This window comes from Thalia democratica, chromosome 9 (assembly GCF_965202585.1).
Source record: "Thalia democratica chromosome 9, ktThaDemo2.hap1.1, whole genome shotgun sequence".
Classification (NCBI taxonomy): Eukaryota; Metazoa; Chordata; class Thaliacea; order Salpida; family Salpidae; genus Thalia; species Thalia democratica.
The window spans coordinates 22084890-22105551 of record NC_139173.1 but is presented as its reverse complement, the minus strand read 5'-3'; the positions used below and the strand labels follow the sequence as shown (position 1 = coordinate 22105551).

Genomic DNA, 20662 nt, shown 5'->3' with positions numbered 1-20662 from the left:
AAAGTTATTAATCGTTTCACCTCACAACGTTCAAGTTCCAAGTTTGATTTATTCAAAATAAAACTTGTGTCTTTTAGTTGTTCTACCTAGATATTTATCATCTGATAACTACAAATAACATTAATTTTACCAGAAGTATATGTTATTTTACATAGTCATAAAAAGCCAAATTGTGTTTATTTAACTATTAAAGCATAACTCTAATTTAAATTTTTAATTTTTGAAGGTTCAGTCAATTTTTTATAATTTGTTTTCAGTATTGTAAAGAGATAAACTTAAACTTTGCATTGTTAAATGAAAAATTCTAAAATTAAATTAAATGTTAAAATTTGTTTATTTTTAAGTAACATTTCAATTAATTTTTAATAACCTTTGTTTATATACAATAAAGCAACTTATTTATGCTTAAATTTGAAAATTCAATAGTTTTTATAAATATTTTCAATTATATGTTCAATATAGTATATTTATATATACAGTATATTTTCAATATAAAATTAAATTTCTATAAGTATAAGTAACAAACTTAATGATATAACATTTTATCAAATTAGTGATCAAGAATTAAACTATTCTACTTATACTTGTTCTACTTGCAGCCACTAACTTAATTTTAAACTTTCAATTTGTCATACTTATTTTTAGTGGTAATTATAATGGCTCGCTGCCAATTTAAAGGGGCTTATATTGACGTGATAACGAACAAGGAAGTTTTGTTGTGTAAAGTGGGCGACATCGTTGGCAAAAAAGATAAAAGTTACGAAGTGAAATGGAAAGACTGCAGCGATCCGTGAGTTGCTCTCTTGAATTTGTGTAAAAATGTACTTGAGCATGCAAAAAGAAAATATAGACACGTATAATTATGTACTTTGTTTTTCAGATATTTTTTAAATTTAACTCCTTTACTCAAACTTTTTTCACATTTACTGACTTATATAAATCACGTATTGAATAAAGTAGAAATAGCGTAATTCAATAACTAAAAAAAGACTAAATATATAGCTCAACTAAAAACATGAAAAGAAAATGTAGTTTATCTACCAAGTTGACTCTACATCAGGGTTTCCCGAAATTTTCTTAAAAAAGGGCTCATAAACATAAATCAAAAAAGCTATGGCTCCTTCCAACAAGATTACTCAAAAAAATATAGCTAATTTTTTTTTTTTGTTTTTATCATCAACTCAAGAACATCTATTGTAAGTTTCAAAACTGTCATTGAAAATATATAAAAACCTTTTTTTACTCTCTTCATCAAGTCCAGATTATCTGATGTAAGCTTCAAAATTACCATTAAAAACACCTATTACCTTTATTTTGCTCTTTATCATCAACTCCAGAATATCTAGTATAAGTTTCAAATTATGACCTCATTGCCCCCTAAATTTCTGTCATGGCCCACTTGAAACTCTGCTCTATATGAACAAAACATAGAGAGTTACTAAATTTTAATATCAAATGACTTGCAAATTGTTAAACAACACCATTTGACCTTTTCAAAACCGTTTGAATTTCAACAGTTCGAAGAATTCTTGGGTGCGTGAAGATCACTTGTACAACTGTGAAAATTTGATTGAAGGGTACGCAGGCAGTTTGAGGTTGATCCAGGAGCTCACCGGTTCTACCAATCAGGAAACGAGCTTCAGTTCCATGCCATCTGCTCCGTACTCATCATCAGACGACTTCTCGTCGGCCCATCTCGCAAATAATATTCTTCCCCCAGGATCCTCAGACTGGAGGACAAAGAATGAAAGCTCGAACCAAGCGCCATCTGCTTCGTACTCACCTTCAGACGAATTTCCAAATGCCGCAAAAAAGTTTCTTCCTCTGAGGTCTTCCGACTGGAGGACGAAATCTGCAAGCTCGAGCAACGTGCCGACGTCGGACGACAAGTCGAAGATGCCTGGTTGGAACTTAAAAGACTGTTTGTCGTCAGACGATACAGACGATTTTAGGTCGTCGAGTTCGGATGGTTCGCCGCCCACAACTGCGAAAAAAATTGCGCAGGTAACGAGTTCGAAGAGGGAACAAGTGCAATCTGAACTTACAACTGCAAGAAAAAAAGTGCAAGGTAGAGTTGGACTGAGAAAAATATTTCATTCTCAAAAAGAAAAACTCGATATGCTGAAAAAAATTGATGAAAACTGGAAAAGAAAAAAACGCCTTGACATGCCACACATAGTAACGCCTGACAGTTCCAAAGCAGGGAAAAGAGGCGAGTACGATTGGAACGTTTCTCAGTCTCGCTTGAAAAACCAACAGTTACCAAAGCTGGACTTTGATAAGAACTACATGGACTACTGGCTCAACAGTCCATCAAGTGCATCGGGTGGCACGGAAAAATTTATGAATCAGACGCCTCTAAGTGTTGTGCCGGTGACAAAACTGAGTCCCAAAGTTGAAAGGCCGAAGAGAGTCACTGAAAGTGGAGAGCCTCTTGCCAAAAGGTTCATATTAAATGATGATTATGACAAGATACCTCCTGACAGCAAAAGAGGACTGAGACCTGAGAAGATATTGGGTGAAGCATCTAATGAAGAAGCACAGTATTTCATTGTTAAATGGTTGGTTTAATTTTAAGTTGTTACATACAATCATGAAAGTTAATAATTTAAAAATTGGTAGTAACAATTTTTTTTGCTAACTTATTCAATCTTATAAGTATTAAACTATTGAAACTTTATTAAAACAGAAGAACTAGATTATTATAAAATATCTCTAAAATTTAACAGGAAGAATCGGGACACTCCTGATTGTGTTGCCAAAGAGATTGCTGATGAATTGTTTCCTGTGGAGGTTTTAACACACACCTTAGCCAAAATGGAGAAAAAGGGTATTAAAGTAATTTAAACTGCTTTTGTCCCAGTTTTGTTTGTCTGAATTTTTAATTGTTTCATTATTTAATTAAGTGTTGGGTACTTTTATTGTACTAACTTTGATGTGTGATTTCAGTTTTGTTACAACTTATTTTTTTCTTTATACCTTAGTTTTGTTGAATAAATAATGTCAAATGTTGCTATTTGCTTCTAGTTTATCATAAACCAGTGATTTTAATAATCAAATACTTATTCCAAAGAATAACTATGTTATATGTTTAGGAAATTAAGAGAATAATAAGCAATATCAAACTTATTTTAGAACGTCAGAGGTTTTCATAATTACCAAAATACTTTGTCAGCTATAGATATCCTTAAAGGTAGAGGACTTTCAATGAAAACCAAATTCTATTTAACTTGCCGTTTTTTTGATAACTTACAAACGATTAAAGTTTTAAAAAAGCATGGTTTGGTATACTTATTTGGGCAGTGTCTTAAATTTTTTTAAAACTTATGCTAAATGAATTCTCCAGTTTGAGCTGTCTGGTGTATTGGTACTTAGTCTAGTTGTTACAGCTCTCAATACTAATTTTAAACTACTAAAAATAAGAGTCTTTTTAAAATGGAGATTTAATTAGAAAGAATAATTTTTTCCTTAACAGTAAAAAAACATTTTTGATTTATTTATGAAAAACATTTTGGCAGAAATCATAACTACATATTACTTGTATGAAACACTACTTCGAGCTTAAAACGAAAAATCAAAAACCTTAATTGCTTCGAAAACTCTGACAATAGATTAGATGCTTGCTTACCAGACATTAGTTTTATATTGGCAAATACTTTTTTATTAAATTTCAGCAAAGAATAATTGGATGACTGGAATACAATTAAGATTAATACAACATATTTTTATACAAACTTAATTAATTACCTATTGGAAAAAATGTAGGAGTGGAAAGATATTAAATAATGTAATTACAGTTAGTTATTCACTGTTTGTATTTCTCAACTAGGTGACACTAGTTTTTTAAAACATTAATTTGATGAATATTAAGCATAGTCAATATATAGCTAAAATATATTCAGCTTTTTAAGTTTTAAATCTTTATCTGGGGTTCTCAGTAAGACCCAAGTCCTAATCTTTAAACTATAAATTAACAGCTAATCTTAAAATAATTATTTTAATCTGATAATCAAAGCTATAATAAATTGTAAATAAGCTTTGAAAAAGAAATTGACACTATTTTTGTTTACTTTCTTTATGTAAACTTCTATTATTGCATTATTTTAAAAACAACGAAACTAATTACTATTGAAATTTTTTTCTTTTTTGCACTATAAACTTTTATTATAAAACAAAAAATGTGAAATGTAGAAATAAAAAAACGAAGCAAAAATAATGTTCAAACTTAATTTAACTTAACTATTATAGCAATCACAACTATCTGTATCTTAAAAGAAAAATAACAACATTTGCTTACGTGCCTAGTGTTTCTTTAACCAACTAAGTTTTAGTAAAATTGTCAAAATATATGTATCAAAGGAAGAATCAAAACTTCAACACAATGGAATGCAGCAAAGTACAATCAACAGGGCTGTAGTGGAAAATTAACCTAAGAAGGACTGAAGCGAAAAGTTCAATACTTGACGCATTTCACTTCCTGCCTCGACAGCGGTTTCAAGTTGAAGGCGGTCACGTGACTCGCTCCCTCGGCATCCTTCAACGCGGCCACTTTGTCCGGCTGGCAGTTTCTCCCCTCCTCGATTCCCGCCCTCAACCTCGCCTGATCTTCCACGATCATGTTTCTGCATTGATCCTTGGAGTAAAAATATATTGTTTTGAATGATTAAAAATAATGAGGGTTTTTGAAGTTTTGATTTTCTAACTTGGAATAAAGTAAAAAATTATATAATTTGCAATGGTGCAATAATAATATAGCAATATATTTATACAATAGGTTGTATATATTTATACTAAAGATAAATATATTAGGTATAAAAAAACTTGACTATTGTCAAAAATAATTAATTTATCATTATTGTTACTCTCTAATTTTTATTAATTAAAACTTTTATTTGCACTTTTTTGCTGAGAAAATTTTGTTTGCAATTCAAAGTTCTAAAACAAGTTTTAGTTCAGTCAACAACTTTAGTGGATTGGTGATTTTTTTTCTTATAAAAAACTGTAAGTTTAACAAACTTCTTATTTTATGGTATACACAGTGCTGACTTTCCAAACTTTTCAAAATGCACAAATTTTTAAACCAGTAACAAAACTAAAAACAGCGTATTTAAGTTGCTGCAGAAAAACCTTCATTAATACTAGAATATGTATAAAATTTTCAAACTCAAAATTTCTTTTAGTCTTTTTTAATAAACTTTAGTTTTAATAAATTTCAATATCGAAAACATGTCTTTTGCTTCTAATTTAGTATTTTAACACAACTCTTATAGTTGAAATTTTCAACTTTTTATTAAAACAAACTTTCATTTATATCAAACCTTGTTCATTTTAATAAACATGCCTCCCATGTTCACCCAGCACTTCCGATCGGAATTTTCCTTCCGCTTGAGGGCGTTTAGAGCTTCCCGGTTCGAATTCTCCATCTCGCACAGCTTGATCACGTGATGCTTGGTGGACACGACCCGCTCGGCCAGCCTGTTGATGTCCTGGTACATTTTGTTTTGGCGCACCAGGTCGTCCATTTGCTGCTTTCTCGCTGCCATTTTGCTTTTTTTTTTTGTATAAATAACAATAGATACACACGTTTTGATTAAATTTTAATAAGAATCTTAAAATCTTGTTGAATTTATTTGTTTGGTACACGCATTAAAACTTTCTGAAGTCAAGAATATTTTTAAAGCGATTGAACTAGATTTCAAACAAAAGTATAATAAATATGTCCTGGACAAGACGTTAAAAGGTACCCGTGACGTGCAACTCGATGATCGAAAGGTTTTTTTGTTCACCAGGTCCTAGGACCAATTATTTTGAGCGTCTTTTTGTCTTTAAATAAGAAAAAAGTCATATTAAACTTTGTACGTTTTAAAGTATTTGTCAGTTGGCATACCTATTTTATTATTTTTTATACTTCAAAGAACTGACTTTGTTTTTAACATAAAGTTACAACTAACGGTATAAATACAATATTTAAATACAAAAACTAAAAACGACTTGACGTTTTGAGTTTAAATTTCAAGAATGATAACAAACAATTCTAGTTTAAATAAAGTATTATTAGTATGCAGTTATACAATAACTTTTTGTAAACTTATAAATTATCATGTTCAGCTATTAACGTTCTTTGAATAAATATAACTAATAAATTTTATGGAGATAAATTAAATAAAAAAACTTAAAAAACAACCAAATGACTATTGTTTTCTGATACAACCAAATGATTTTAAAAAAATAACTAAAACGAGTATTGCGGAAAGATAGACCCAAAATGATAAGGATGGACAACGTTTTTGGTCGGATTATTTCATTTATTCCGACCATTATTTGTTTAGTTAAGTCGAATTAGTTCATTATTATTTATTTTGTTCAAAAAAAAACCTATGTGATTTTATTTTACTTTATCTAGTGACATTTTCAAATGTCTTTCAAGTTGTACCTGAAATATTTTTGCCTCATTACAAATTCTAAAATTTATGTTGTAAGTTTCAAAAGTTTGTTTTAACGGACCACAGTTTTAACTTTCGCGGGTCGGATTTCGCTAAAATTTGTAAATATTTGGCATTTTCACCCAGAGGGCAGCAAGTTGCCCCACCCTACTTTACAATAAAGATTATGAAAATATTATAGTTAATAAATATTTTTATAATATTTATTAACTTCGTAAACTTCTTTTTATTAATTATCATTACATGAAAATATTTAAAATCTTTTATAATTCTTAGTCAATAAAATTCTTATGCTAAACGCAGGCTAATATAAACTACTTTTGTACTTTTTTTTTAACGCTATAAAATGTAGCTTGATTTCTGATACTTTCAATTTTTATTTTCTAATAACAGGTCGAATCTAAAATATTTGACCACTAAAACATTATGAAATAATCAGTTGTAGAATATATTTTGCGTATAAATTTATATAAAAATTAACTTTGAAAATTACACCTTGACGAATTAATAAGTTAGCATTAGTAGTACGTTGTAACTTAATTTATTAATTTTTTGCTTTTTATAGTTTAAAAGTTTATATAAATATACAAATTTATATTTTTTTACTAGATAAATATTTTTTATTCTTTTAGTTTAAAACAAGTTATGAATCGTTTCACCTCATAACGTTCAAGTTCCAAGTTTGATTTATTCAAATAAAACTTGTGTCTTTTAGTAGTTCTACCTAGATATTGATCATTTGATAACTACAAATAACATTAATTTTACCAGAAGTATATGTTATTTTACAAAGTCATAAAAAGCCAAATTGTGTTTATTTAATTGTTAAAGCATAACTCTAATTTAGATATTCAACTTTTGAAGCATGAGTCAATTTCTAATAATTTGTTCAAAGTATTATAAAGAGACAAACTGAAACTTTGCATTAATAAATGAAAAATTCTAAAATTTAAGTTAAATGTTAAAATTTGTTTATTTTTTAGTTATATTTCAATCGATTTTTTAGTAATCTCTGTTTTATACACACAAAAACAACTTATTTATGCTTAAATTTGAAAACTTAATACTTTTCATGAATTTATATTTCTACAAGTATAAGTAACAAATTTAATGATATAACATTTTATCAAATTAGTGATCAAGAATTAAACTATTCTACTTATACTTGTTCTACTTGCAGCCACTAACTTAAATTTTAAACTTTCAGTTTATCATACATATTTTTAGTGGTAATTATAATGGCTCGCTGCCAATTTAACGGGGCTTATATTGACGTGATAACGAACAAGGAAGTTTTGTTGTGTAAAGTGGGCGACATCGTTGGCAAAAAAGATAAAAGTTATGAAGTGAAATGGAAAGACTGCAGCGATCCGTGAGTTGCTCTCTTGAATTTGTGTAAAAATATACTTGAGCATGCAAAAATAAAATATAGACACGTATAATGATGTATTTTGTTTTTCAGATATATTTTAAATCTAACTACTTTACTTTAACTTTTTCACATTTACTGACTTATGTAAAATACGTATTGAATAAAGTAGAAATAGTGTAATTCAATAATAAAAAAAAACAAAATATATAGGTCATCTAAAAACATGAAAAGAAAATGTAGTATTTATCTACTAAGTTGACTCTACATCAGGGTTTTCCAAACTTTTTTTAAAAAAGGGTCCCTACACATAAATAAAAAAAGCTATTGCTCCTTCCAACAAGATTACTCAAAAATATATAGCTTTTTTATTTTTTTTTGTTTTTATCATCAACTCAAGAGTATCTATTGTAAGTTTCAAAACTGCTATTAAAAACATTTAAGAACTTTTTTTTCTCTTCATCAAGTCCAGAATATCTGGTGTAAGCTTCAAAACTACCATTAAAAACACCTATTACCTTTATTTTGCTCTTTATCATCAACTCCAATATATCTAGTATAAGTTTCAAATTATGACGTCATGGGCCCCTAAATTTCTGTCATGGCTCAATTGAAACTCTGCTCTATATGAACAAAACATAGCGAGTAATAAATTTTTAATATCAAATGACTTGCAAATTGTTAAACAACACCATTTGACATTTTCAAAACCGTTTGAATTTCAACAGTTCGAAGAATTCTTGGGTGCATGAAGATCACTTGTACAACTGTGAAAATTTGATTGAAGGGTACGAAGGTAGTTTGAGGTTGATCCAGGAGCTCACCGGTTCCACCAATCAGGAAACGAGCTTCAGTTCCGCGCCATCTGCTCCGTACTCTTCATCAGACGACTTCTCGTCGGCCCATCTCGCAAATAATATTCTTCCCCCAGGATCCTCAGACTGGAGGACAAAGAATGAAAGCTCGAGCAACGTGCCGACGTCGGACGACAAGTCGCACATGCTTGGTTGGGACTTGAAAGACTGGTTGGCTTGTTTGTCGTCAGACGATTCTTCTACGGGGTCTGATTGTTTGCCGCCCACTATGGTCAAAACTGCGAGAAAAAGCAAGGAGGTTAAACGCGCTGAAAAAATCGCGCATAGAGAAAAAATGCAACTTTTACTTCAAAATTCAAGAGATAGAGCACTGAGTAAAAAAAATAAATCTGAACTTACAACTGCAAGAAAAAGAGTGCAAGGTATGGATGGACTTAGAAAAAAAATTCAAGCTGGTACAGAAACATTGAATGCGCTGACAAAAATTCCAAACGTTGACATTTGCGACCACCTGTCGCAGTGGTCGCCCGAAGAAAACAGAAGAGGAGAAAGACACCTTGACATGCCACACATAGTAACGCCTGACAGTTCCAAAGCAGGGAAAAGAGGCGAGTACGATTGGAACGTTTCTCAGTCTCGCTTGAAAAACCAACAGTTACCAAAGCTGGACTTTGATAAGTTCGACACGGACTACTGGCTCAACAGTCCATCAAGTGCATCGGGTGGCACGGCAAAATATATGAATCAGACGCCTATAAGTGTTGTGCCGGTGACAAAACAGAGTCCGAAAGTTGAAAGGTCGAAGAGAGTCACTGAAAGTGGAGAGCCTCTTGCAAAAAGGTTCATATTAAATGATGATTATGACAAGATACCTCCTGACAGCAGAAGAGGACTGAGACCTGAGAAGATATTGGGTGAAGCATCTAATGAAGAAGCAGAATATTTCATTGTTAAATGGTTGGTTTAATTTCAGTTGTTACATACAATCATGAAAGTTAATAATTTAAAAATTGGTAGTAACAATTTTTTTTGCTAACTTATTCAATCTTATAAGTATTAAACTATTTAAACTATATTAAAACAGAAGAACTAGATTATTAACAATTATCTTTAAAATTTATCAGGAAGAATCGGGACACTCCTGATTGTGTTGCCAAAGAGATTGCTGATGAACTGTTTCCTGTGGACGTTTTAACACACACCTTAGTTAAAATGGAGAAAAAGGGTATTAAAGTAATTTAAACTACTTTTGTCCCAGTTTTGTTTGTCTGAATTTTTAATTGTTTCAATATTTAATTAAGTTTTGGGTACTTTTATTGTACAAATTTTGATGGGTGATTTCAGTTTTGTAACAACTTATTTTTTTCTTTACACCTTAGTTTTGTTGAATAAATAATGTCAAAGTTGCTATTTCTAGTTTATCATAAACTAGTGATTTTAATAATCAAATACTTTAAAATTCCATAGAATAACTATGTTATATGTTTAGGAAATTAAGAAAATAATAAGCAATATTAAACTTATTTTAGAACGTGAGAGGTTTTCATAATTACCAAATTACTTTGTCGGCTATAGATATCCTTTAAGGTAGAGGACCTTCAATAAAAACTAAATTCTACTTTACTTGCCATTTTTTTGATAACTTAAAAACGATTAAAGTTTCAAAAAGCATGGTTTGGTATACTTATGTGGGCGGTGTCTTTAAAAATTTTTAAACAAATGCAATTATAAATTCTCCAGATCGAGCCGTCAGATGTATTGGTACTTTGTCTAGTTGTTACAGCTCTCAATACTAATTTTAAACTACTAAAAGTAAGAGTCATTTTAAAATGGAGATTTAATTAGAAAGACTAATTTTTTCCTTAACAATAAAAAAACATTTTTGATTTATTTATTAAAAACATTTCGGCAGAAATCATAACTACATATTACTTGTATGAAACACAACTTTGAGCTTAAAATGAAAAACCAAAAATCTTAATTGCTTCAAAAACTCTGACAATAGATTAGATGCTTGCTTACCAGACATTAGTTTTATATTGGCAAATACTTTTTTATAAAATTTCAGCAAAGAATAATTGAATGACTGGAATACTATTAAGACTAATACAACATATTTTTATACAAACTTACATTTTTTCCAATAGGTTAATAATTAAGTTTGTATAAAAATATGTTTTTAATTTTTTTGTTTTTATTATCAACTCAAGAATATCTATTGTAATTTTTCAAAACTGCCATTGAAAACATAAAAGAACTTTTTTTTCTCTTCATCATTAAGTCTAAAATATCTGATGTAAGCATCAAAACTACCATTAAAAACACTTATTACCTTTATTTATCATCAACTCCAGAATATCTAGTATAAGTTTCAAATTATGACCTTATGAACCCTAAATTTCTGTCATGGCTAATTTTGGGAAACTCTGCTCCATATGAACAAAACATAGAGAGTTACTAATTTTTAATATCAAATTACTTGCAAATTGTTAAACAACACCATTTGACATTTTCAAAACCGTTTGAATTTCAACAGTTCGAAGAATTCTTGGGTGCGTGAAGATCACTTGTACAACTGTGAAAATTTGATTGAAGGGTACGAAGGCAGTTTGAGGTTGATCCAGGAGCTCACCGGTTCTACCAATCAGGAAACGAGCTTCAGTTCCGTGCCATCTGCTTCGTACTCTTCATCAGACGACTTCTCGTCGGCCCATCTCGCAAATAATATTCTTTCTCCAGGATCCTCGGACTGGAGGACAAAGAATGAAAGCTCGAACCAAGCACCATCTGCTTCGTACTCACCTTCAGACGACTTTCTAAATGCCGCAAAAAAGTTTCTTCCTCTGAGATCTTCCGACTGGAGGACGAAATCTGCAAGCTCGAGCAACGTGCCGACGTCGGACGACAAGTCGAAGATGCCTGGTTGGAACTTAAAAGACTGTTTGTCTTCAGACGATACAGACGATTTTAGGTCGTCGAGTTCGGATTGTTCGCCGCCCACAACTGCGAAAAAAATTGCGCAGGTAACGAGTTCGAAGAGGGAACAAGTGCAATCTGAACTTACAACTGCACGAAAAAAAGTGCAAGGTAGAGTTGGACTGAGAAAAATATTTCATTCTCAAAAAGAAAAACTCGATATGCTGAAAAAAATTGATGAAAACTGGAGAAGAAAAAAACGCCTTGGCATGCCACACATAGTAACGCCTGACAGTTCCAAAGCAGGGAAAAGAGGCGAGTACGATTGGAACGTTTCTCAGTATCAATTGAAAAACCAACAGTTACCAAAGCTGGACTCTGATAAGAACTACACAGACTACTGGCTCAACAGTCCATCAAGTGCATCGGGTGGCACGGAAAAATATTCCAATCAGACGCCTCAAAGTGTTGTGCCGGTGACAAAACAGAGTCCCAAAGTTGAAAGGCCGAAGAGAGTCACTGAAAGTGGAGAGCCTCTTGCCAAAAGGTTCATATTAAATGATGATTATGACAAGATACCTCCTGACAGCAAAAGAGGACTGAGACCTGAGAAGATATTGGGTGAAGCAACTAATGAAGAAGCACAATATTTCATTGTTAAATGGTTGGTTTTATTTTAAGTTGTTACATACAATTAACAAAAGTGAATAACTTAAAAATTGCTAGTAAAAAAAAATTGTAACATATTCAATCTATATTAAAACAGAATAACTAGATTATTAACAATTATCTCTAAAATTTAACAGGAAGAATCGGGACACTCCTGATTGTGTTGCCAAAGAGATTGCTGATGAACTGTTTCCTGTGGACGTTTTAACACACACCTTAGTCAAAATGGAGAAAAAGGGTATTAAAATAATTTAAACTGCTTTTGTCCGAGTTTAGTTTTGAATTTTTAGTTTTTTCAATATTTAATTAAGTGTTGGGTACTTTTATTGTACAAACTTTAATGTGTGATTTCAGTTTTGTTACAACTTATTTTTTTCTTTACACTTAAGTTTTATTTAATAAATAATGTTAAAGTTGCCACTTGCTTCTAGTTTATCATAAACTAGTGATTTTAATAATCAAATACTTTAAGTTTCCATAGAATAACTATGTTATATGTTTAGGAAATTAAGAGAATAATAAGCAATATTAAACTTATTTTAGAATGTCAGAGGTTTTTATAATTACCAAATTACTTTGTCGGCTTAGATATCCTTAAAGGTAGAGGACCTTCAATAAAAACTAAATTCTATTTAACTTGCCGTTTTTTTTGATAACTTAAAAACGATCAAAGTTTCGAAAAAGCATGGTTTGGTAGACTTATTTGGGCAGTGTCTTTAAAAATTTTTAAACATGCAAAAATAAATTCTCCAGTTCGACCTGTCTGTTGTATTGGTACTTTGTCTAGTTGTTACAGCTCTCAATACTAATTTTAAACTACTAAAAGTAAGAGTCATTTAAAAATGGATATTTAATTAGAAAGAATAATTTTTTCCTTAACAGTAAAAAAACATTTTTGATTTATTTATGAAAAACATTTTGGCAGAAATCATAACAACATATTACTTACTAGTATGAAACACTGCTTTGAGCTTAAAATGAAAAACCAAAAACCTAAATTGCTTGCTTTAAAAACTCTGACAATAGATTACATGCTTGCTTACCAGATATTAGTTTTATATTGGCAAATACTTTTAAAAAAAATCTCAGCAAAGAATAATTGGATGACTGGAATACAATTAAGACTAATACAACATATTTTTATACAAACTTAATTATTAATCTATTTGAAAAAATGTAGGACTGAAAAGATATTAAATAATGTAATTACAGTTAGTTATTCACTGTTTGTATTTCTCAACTAGGTTACATTAGTTATTTAAAACATTAACTTGATGAATATTAAGCATAGTTATTTCCTCTTCACTTCAATTTTTATCAATGTATAGCTAAAATATATTCAGCTTATAAAGTTTTAAAGCTTTATATTGGGTTCTCAGTAAGATCCAAGTCCTAATCTTTAAATTATAAAATTTTCAGCTAATCTCAAAATAATTATTTTAATCTGATAATCAAAGCTATAATAAATTGTAAATAAGCTTTGAAAAAAAAATTGACATTATTTTTGTTTACTTTGTTTGTGTAAACTTCTATTATTGCATTATTTTAAAAACAACGAAATTAGTTATTAAAGCATTTTTTCTCTTTTGCAGTATAAATTTTTATTATAAAACAAAAATTGTGAAACTTGGAGAGAAAAAACGAAGCAAAAATAATGTTCAAATTTAATTTATCTTAACTAATATAGCAATCACAACTATCTGTATCTAAAAAGAAATAACTACATTTGCTTACGTGCCTAGTGTTTTTTTTATCAACTAAGTTTTAGTAAAATTGTCACAATATATGTATTTAAAGGAAAATCATAACTTTAACACAATGGAATGCAGCAAAGTACAATCAACAGGCATGTACTGGAAAATTAACCTAAGAAGGACTGAAGCAAAAAAGTTCAATACTTGACGCATTTCACTTCCTGCCTCGACAGCGGTTTCAAGTTGAAGGCGGTCACGTGACTCGCTCCCTCGGCATCCTTCAACGCGGCCACTTTGTCCGGCTGGCAGTTTCTCCCCTCCTCGATTCCCGCCCTCAACCTCGCCTGATCTTCCACGATCATGTTTCTGCATTGATCCTTGGAGTAAAAGTATATCATTTCAAATTGTTAAAAAAAAAGAGATTTTATGAATTTTGATTTTTTTAGTTGGAATAAAGTAAAGAATTGTATAGTAGTTATTAAATTAGTACTTAGTTAACAACTTTAGTAAATGGCGTATTTCTTTTCTTATAAAAAATTGTAAGTTTAATAAAGTTCTTAGTTTATGGTACATTGTTTTGAAATCATAAGGCATTTATAACAAATTTTCTGACTAAAAATAAACAATAAAAGTGAAACTTTTTCATTCACCACGTGTTTTTAATCGAAACAAAGGAAAAAAAAAACATTGCACATGTATATTACAAAATTTAAAATTTAACAAAACTTACAGCTTCTTCAAATAACTAGAAATATATCAGTGCCTCAAAACTTTGTAAAAATGAGTCTTGAAGTTTTTCAACTGTATGTTCATATATAACTTTTTTAATTTCAAACTGTGATTACTAACGTATCAAACTTTTTCTAAACAACAAATTTTGTTCATGTACAATTTTCATCAAAATTGAATGGATTAGTTAAAATTTTTGTGATTAAGCTAAAAAATTCAACAAAAAAAAAAAAAAGAATTCGTCTACTGAACAGTTGGATTTTTTTTTCGCAGAACTCTTATACTTTAATAATATTTTTAAAACAAATAAAACTTCAATTACATCAAACCTTGTTCATTTTAATAAACATGCCTCCCATATTCACCCAGCACTTCCGATCGGAATTTTCCTTCCGCTTGAGGGCGTTGAGAGCTTCCCGGTTCGAATTCTCCATCTCGCACAGCTTGATCACGTGATGCTTGGTGGACACGACCCGCTCGGCCAGCCTGTTGATGTCCTGGTACATTTTGTTTTGGCGCACCAGGTCGTCCATTTGCTGCTTTCTCGCTGCCATTTTGCTTTTTTTTTTGTATAAATAACAATAGATACACACGTTTTGATTAAATTTTAATAAGAATCTTAAAATCTTGTTGAATTTATTTGTTTGGTACACGCACAAAAATTTTCTGAAGTCAAGAATGTTTTTAAAGCGATTGAACTAGATTTAAAAGAAAAGTATAATAAATATGTCCTGGACAAGACGTTAAAAGGTATCCCAGGTGTGTGCAACTAGATGATCGAAAGGTTTTTTTGTTCACCAGGTCCCAGGACCAATTATTTTGAGCGTCTTTTTGTCGTTAAATAAAAAAAAAAGTCATATTAAATTTTGTACGTGTTAAAGTATATGTCAGTTGGCATATCTATTTTATTATTTTTTATACTTCAAAGAACTGACTTTGTTTTTAACATAAAGTTACAACTAAAGGTATAAATACAATATTTAAATACAAAAACTAAAAATGACTTGACATTTTGAGTTTAAATTTCAAGAATGATAACAAAAAATTCTAGTTTAAATAAAGTATTATTAGTATGCAGTTATACAATAACTTTTTCTAAACTTATAAATTCTCATATTCAGCTTTTAACGTTCTTTAAATAAATATAACTAATAAATTTTATGGAGATAAATTAAATAAAAAAACTTAAAAAACAACCAAATGACTATTGTTTTCTGATACAACCAAATGATTTAAAAAAATAACTAAAACGATTGTTGTTGAAAGGTAGACCCACAATAATAAGGATGGACAACGTTTTTGGTCGGATTATTTCATTTATTCCGACCATTATTTGTTTAGTTAAATCGGATTAGTTCATTATTATTATATTTGTTCAAAAAAAAACCTATGTGATTTTATTTTACTTTATCTAGTGACATTTTCAAATCTCTTTCAAATTGTACCTGAAATATTTTTGCTTCATTACAAATTCTAAAATTTATGTTGTAAGTTTCAAAAATTTGGTTTAACGAGCCACAGTTTTACGCGGGTTGGATTGCGCTTAAATTTGTAAATATTGGCTGGCCGGTCGTTTTCACTCAGAGGGCAGCAAGTTGCCCCACCCTACTTTACAATAAATATTATAAAAATATTATAGTTAATAAATATTTTTTAAATTTTTATTAACTTCTTAAACTTATTTTAATTAATTTTTATGCGATGATAATATTTAAATTTTTTTATAACTCCTAGTCAATAAAATTCTTATGCTAAACACAGGCTAAGATAAACTACTTTTGTACTTTTTTTAACGCTATGAAATGTAGCTTGATTTCTGATACTTTCAATTTTTATTTTCTAATAACAGGTCGAATCTAAAATATTTGACCACAAAAACATTATGAAATAGTCAGTTGTAGAATATATTTTGCGTATAAATTTATATAAAGACTAACTTTGAAAATTACACCTTGACGAGTTAATAAGTTAGCATTAGTAGTACGTTGTAACTTAATTTCTTATTTTTTTTGCTTTTTATAACTTAAAAGTTTATATAATTATACAAATTAATATTTTTTTACTAAATAATTTTTTTTGTTTTATTAGTTTAAAACATGTAAATTTATTAATTGTTTCACCTCACAACGTTCAAGTTCCAAAGTTTGATTTATTCAAAATAAAACTTGTGTCTTTTAGTAGTTCAACCTAGATATTTATCTTTTGATAACTACAAATAACATTATTTTTACCAGAAGTATATGTTATTTTACATAGTCATAAAAAGCCAAAATGTGTTTATTTAATTGTTAAAGCATAACTCTAATTTAGATGTTCAACTTTTGAAGCTTGAGTCAATTTCTAATAATTTGTTTAAAGTAATATAAAGAGACAAACTGAAACTTAGCACTTGTGTATGAAAACTTTTAAATTTAAGTTAAATGTTAAAATTTGTTTACTGTTAAGTTACATTTCAATCGATTTTTTAATAATCTTTGTTATATATACCCAAAAATAACCTATTTATGCTTAAATTTGAAAACTTAATACTTTTTATAATTTATATTTTTATAAGTATAAGTAACAAATTTAATGATATAACATTTTATCAAATTAGTGATCAAGAATTAAACTATTCTACTTATACTTGTTCTACTTGCAGCCACTAACTTAAATTTTAAACTTTCAGTTTATCATACATATTTTTAGTGGTGGTTACAATGGCTCGCTGCCAATTTAAAGGGGCTTATATTGACGTGATAACGAACAAGGAAGTTTTGTTGTGTAAAGTGGGCGACATCGTTGGCAAAAAAGATAAAAGTTACGAAGTGAAATGGAAAGACTGCGGCGATCCGTGAGTTGCTCTCTTGAATTTGCGTAAAAACGTACGGGAGCAAGCAAAAAGAAAATATAGACACGTATAATGATGTATTTTGTTTTTCAGATATTTTTAAATCTAACTCCTTAACTCAAACTTTTTCACATTTACTGACTTATGTAAAATACGTGTTGAATAAAGTAGAAATAGTGCAATTCAATAATTAAAAAAAACTAAATATATAGCTCTTCTAAAAGCATGAAAAGAAAATGCAGTATTAATCTACTAAGTTGACTCTACATCAGGGTTTCCCAAACTTTTTTTAAAAAAGGGTCCCTAAACATAAATCAAAAAAGCTATGGCTCCTTCCAACAAGATTACTCAAAAAAATAAAGTTTTTTTTAATTTTTTTGTTTTTATTATCAACTCCAGAATATCTATTGTAATTTTTCAAAACAGCCATTGAAAACATATAAGAACCTTTTATTTCTCATCATCATTAAGTCCAAAATATCTGGTGTAAGCTTCAAAACTACCATTAAAAACACCTATTACCTTTATTTTGCTCTTTATCATCAACTCCAGAATATCTAGTGTAAGTTTCAAATTATGACCTTATGGCCCCCTAAATTTCTGTCATGGCTTTTGGGAAACCCTGCTCCATGTGAACAAAACATAGAGAGTTACTAATTTTTAAATATCAAATGACTTGCAAATTGTTAAACAACACCATTTGACATTTTCAAAACCGTTTGAATTTCAACAGTTCGAAGAATTCTTGGGTGCGTGAAGATCACTTGTACAACTATGAAAATTTGATTGAAGGGTACGAAGGCAGTTTGAGGTTGATCCAGGAGCTCACCGGTTCCACCAATCAGGAAACGAGCTTCAGTTCCGTGCCATCTGCTCCGTACTCATCATCAGACGACTTCTCGTCGGCCCATCTCGCAAATAATATTCTTTCTCCAGGATCCTCGGACTGGAGGACAAAGAATGAAAGCTCGAACCAAGCGCCATCTGCTTCGTACTCTCCTTCAGACGACTTTCCAAATGCCGCAAAAAAGTTTCTTCCTCTGAGATCTTCCGACTGGGGGACGAAATCTGCAAGCTCGAGCAACGTGCCGACGTCGGACGACAAGTCGAAGATGCCTGGTTGGAACTTAAAAGACTGTTTGTCTTCAGAAGATTCAGACGATTTTAGGTCGTCGAGTTCGGATGGTTCGCCGCCCACAACTGCGAAAAAAATCGCGCAGGTAACGAGTTCGAAGAGGGAATAAGTGCAATCTGAACTTACAACTGCACGAAAAAAAGTGCAAGGTAGAGTTGGACTGAGAAAAATATTTCATTCTCAAAAAGAAAAACTCGATATGCTGAAAAAAATTGATGAAAACTGGAGAAGAAAAAAACGCCTTGGCATGCCACACATAGTAACGCCTGACAGTTACAAAGCAGGGAAAAGAGGAGAGTACGATTGGAACGTTTCTCAGTATCAATTGAAAAACCAGCAGTTACCAAAGTTGGACTTTGATAATAACTACATGGAATACTGCCGTAACAGTCCATCAAGTGCATCGGGTGGCACGGAAAAATATATGAATCAGACGCCTCAGAGTGTTGTGCCGGTGACAAAACTGAGTCCCAAAGTTGAAATGCCGAAGAGAGTCACTGAAAGTGGAGAGCCTCTTGCCAAAAGGTTCATATTAAATGATGATTATGACAAGATAACTCCTGACAGCAAAAGAGGACTGAGACCTGAGAAGATATTGGGTGAAGCAACTAATGAAGAAGCACAATATTTCATTGTTAAATGGTTGGTTTAATTTCAAGTTGTTACATACAATCAACAAAAGTGAATAACTTAAAAATTGCTAGGAAAAAAAATTCTAACATATTCAATCTATATTAAAACGGAAGAACTAGAGTATTATCAATCATCTCTAAAATTTAACAGGAAGAATCGGGACACTCCTGATTGTGTTGCCAAAGAGATTGCTGATGAACTGTTTCCTGTGGAGGTTTTAAAACACACCTTAGCCAAAGTAGAGAAAATTAAATTGCTTTTGTCCGAGTTTTGTTTGTCTGAACTTTTAGTTTTTTCAAAATTTAATTAAGTGTTGGGTACTTATATTGTACAAACTTTGATGGGTGATTTCAGTTTTGTAACAACTTATTTTTTCTTTACACCTTAGTTTTGTTGAATAAATAATGTCAAAGTTGCTACTTGCTTCTAGTTTATCATAAACAAGTGATTTTAATAATCAAATACTTTAAGATTCCATAGAATAACTATGTTATATGTATAGGAAATTAAGAGAATAATAAGCAATATTAAACTTATTTTAGAATGTCAGAGGTTTTCATAATTACCAAATTACTTTGTCGGCTTTAGATATCCTTTATCGGCTTATTTTTAGAGGACCTTTAATAAAAACTAAATTCATTTAACTTGCCGTTTTTTTGCTAACTTACAAACGATTAAAGCTTCAAAAAAGCATGGTTTGGTATACTTATTTGGGCAGTGTCTTTAAAAATTTTTAAACATATGCAAAAATAAATTCTCCAGTTCGAGCTGTCTGGTGTATTGGTACTTTGTCTAGTTGTAACAGCTCTCAATACTAATTTTAAACTACTAAAAGTAAGAGTCTTATTAAAATGGATATTTACTTAGAAAGACTAATTTTTTCCTTAACAGTAAAAAAACATTTTTGATTTATTTATGAAAAACATTTCGGCAGAAATCATAACTACATATTACTTACATGTATGAAACACTACTTTGAGCTTAAAATGAAAAACCAAAAATCTTAATTGCTTCAAAAACTCTGACATTAGTTTAGATGCTCGCTTACCAGACATTAGTTTTATGTTGGCAAATACTTTTTTATTAAATTTCAGCAAAGAATAATTGGATGACTGGAATACAATTAAGACTAATACAACATATTTTTATACAAACTTAATTATTTACCTATTTGAAAAAATGTAGGACTGGAAAGATATTAAATAATGTAATTACAGTTAGTTATTCACTGTTTGTATTTCTCAACTAGGTTACACTAGTTTTTTAAACATTAATTTGATGAATATTAAGCATAGTTATTTCCTCTTCACTTCAATTTTTATCAATGTATAGCTAAAATATATTCAGCTTATAAAGTTTTAAAGCTTTATATTGGGTTCTCAGTAAGATCCAAGTCCTAATCTTTAAATTATAAAATTTTCAGCTAATC

The 20662-nt window shown here is 30.1% G+C and overlaps 2 protein-coding genes across 2 annotated transcripts; both read right to left on the bottom strand.

Annotated features, from left to right (window-relative positions):
- Positions 1-4453: 4453 nt before the first annotated feature.
- On the bottom strand, positions 4454-5543 carry LOC145844919 (p53 and DNA damage-regulated protein 1-like). The gene is made up of 2 exons (XM_082952338.1): positions 5319-5543; positions 4454-4633 (listed from the first exon to the last, which is right to left on the bottom strand). The coding sequence occupies exons 1-2, from the start codon at positions 5541-5543 to the stop codon at positions 4454-4456; spliced, it is 405 nt and encodes a 134-aa protein (XP_082808464.1).
- An 8263-nt stretch (positions 5544-13806) lies between these two features.
- LOC145844519 (p53 and DNA damage-regulated protein 1-like) lies at positions 13807-15167 on the bottom strand. The gene is made up of 2 exons (XM_082951916.1): positions 14965-15167; positions 13807-14283 (listed from the first exon to the last, which is right to left on the bottom strand). Exons 1-2 carry the CDS (start codon positions 15139-15141, stop codon positions 14104-14106), a joined length of 357 nt encoding a protein of 118 aa, XP_082808042.1. The 5' UTR covers positions 15142-15167; the 3' UTR covers positions 13807-14103.
- Between the last annotated feature and the right edge of the window lie 5495 nt (positions 15168-20662).

Excerpts from the sequence above, each read along its gene's own strand:
- LOC145844919 (XM_082952338.1), bottom strand. The coding sequence starts at position 5,543 with ATGGCAGCGAGAAAGCAGCAAATGGACGACCTGGTGCGCCAAAACAAA. Across the intron at positions 4,634-5,318 it reads TGTTTATTAAAATGAACAAG|GATCAATGCAGAAACATGAT; the intron begins GTTTGATATAAA and ends TTTTACTCCAAG.
- LOC145844519 (XM_082951916.1), bottom strand. The coding sequence starts at position 15,141 with ATGTACCAGGACATCAACAGGCTGGCCGAGCGGGTCGTGTCCACCAAG. Across the intron at positions 14,284-14,964 it reads TGTTTATTAAAATGAACAAG|GATCAATGCAGAAACATGAT; the intron begins GTTTGATGTAAT and ends TTTTACTCCAAG.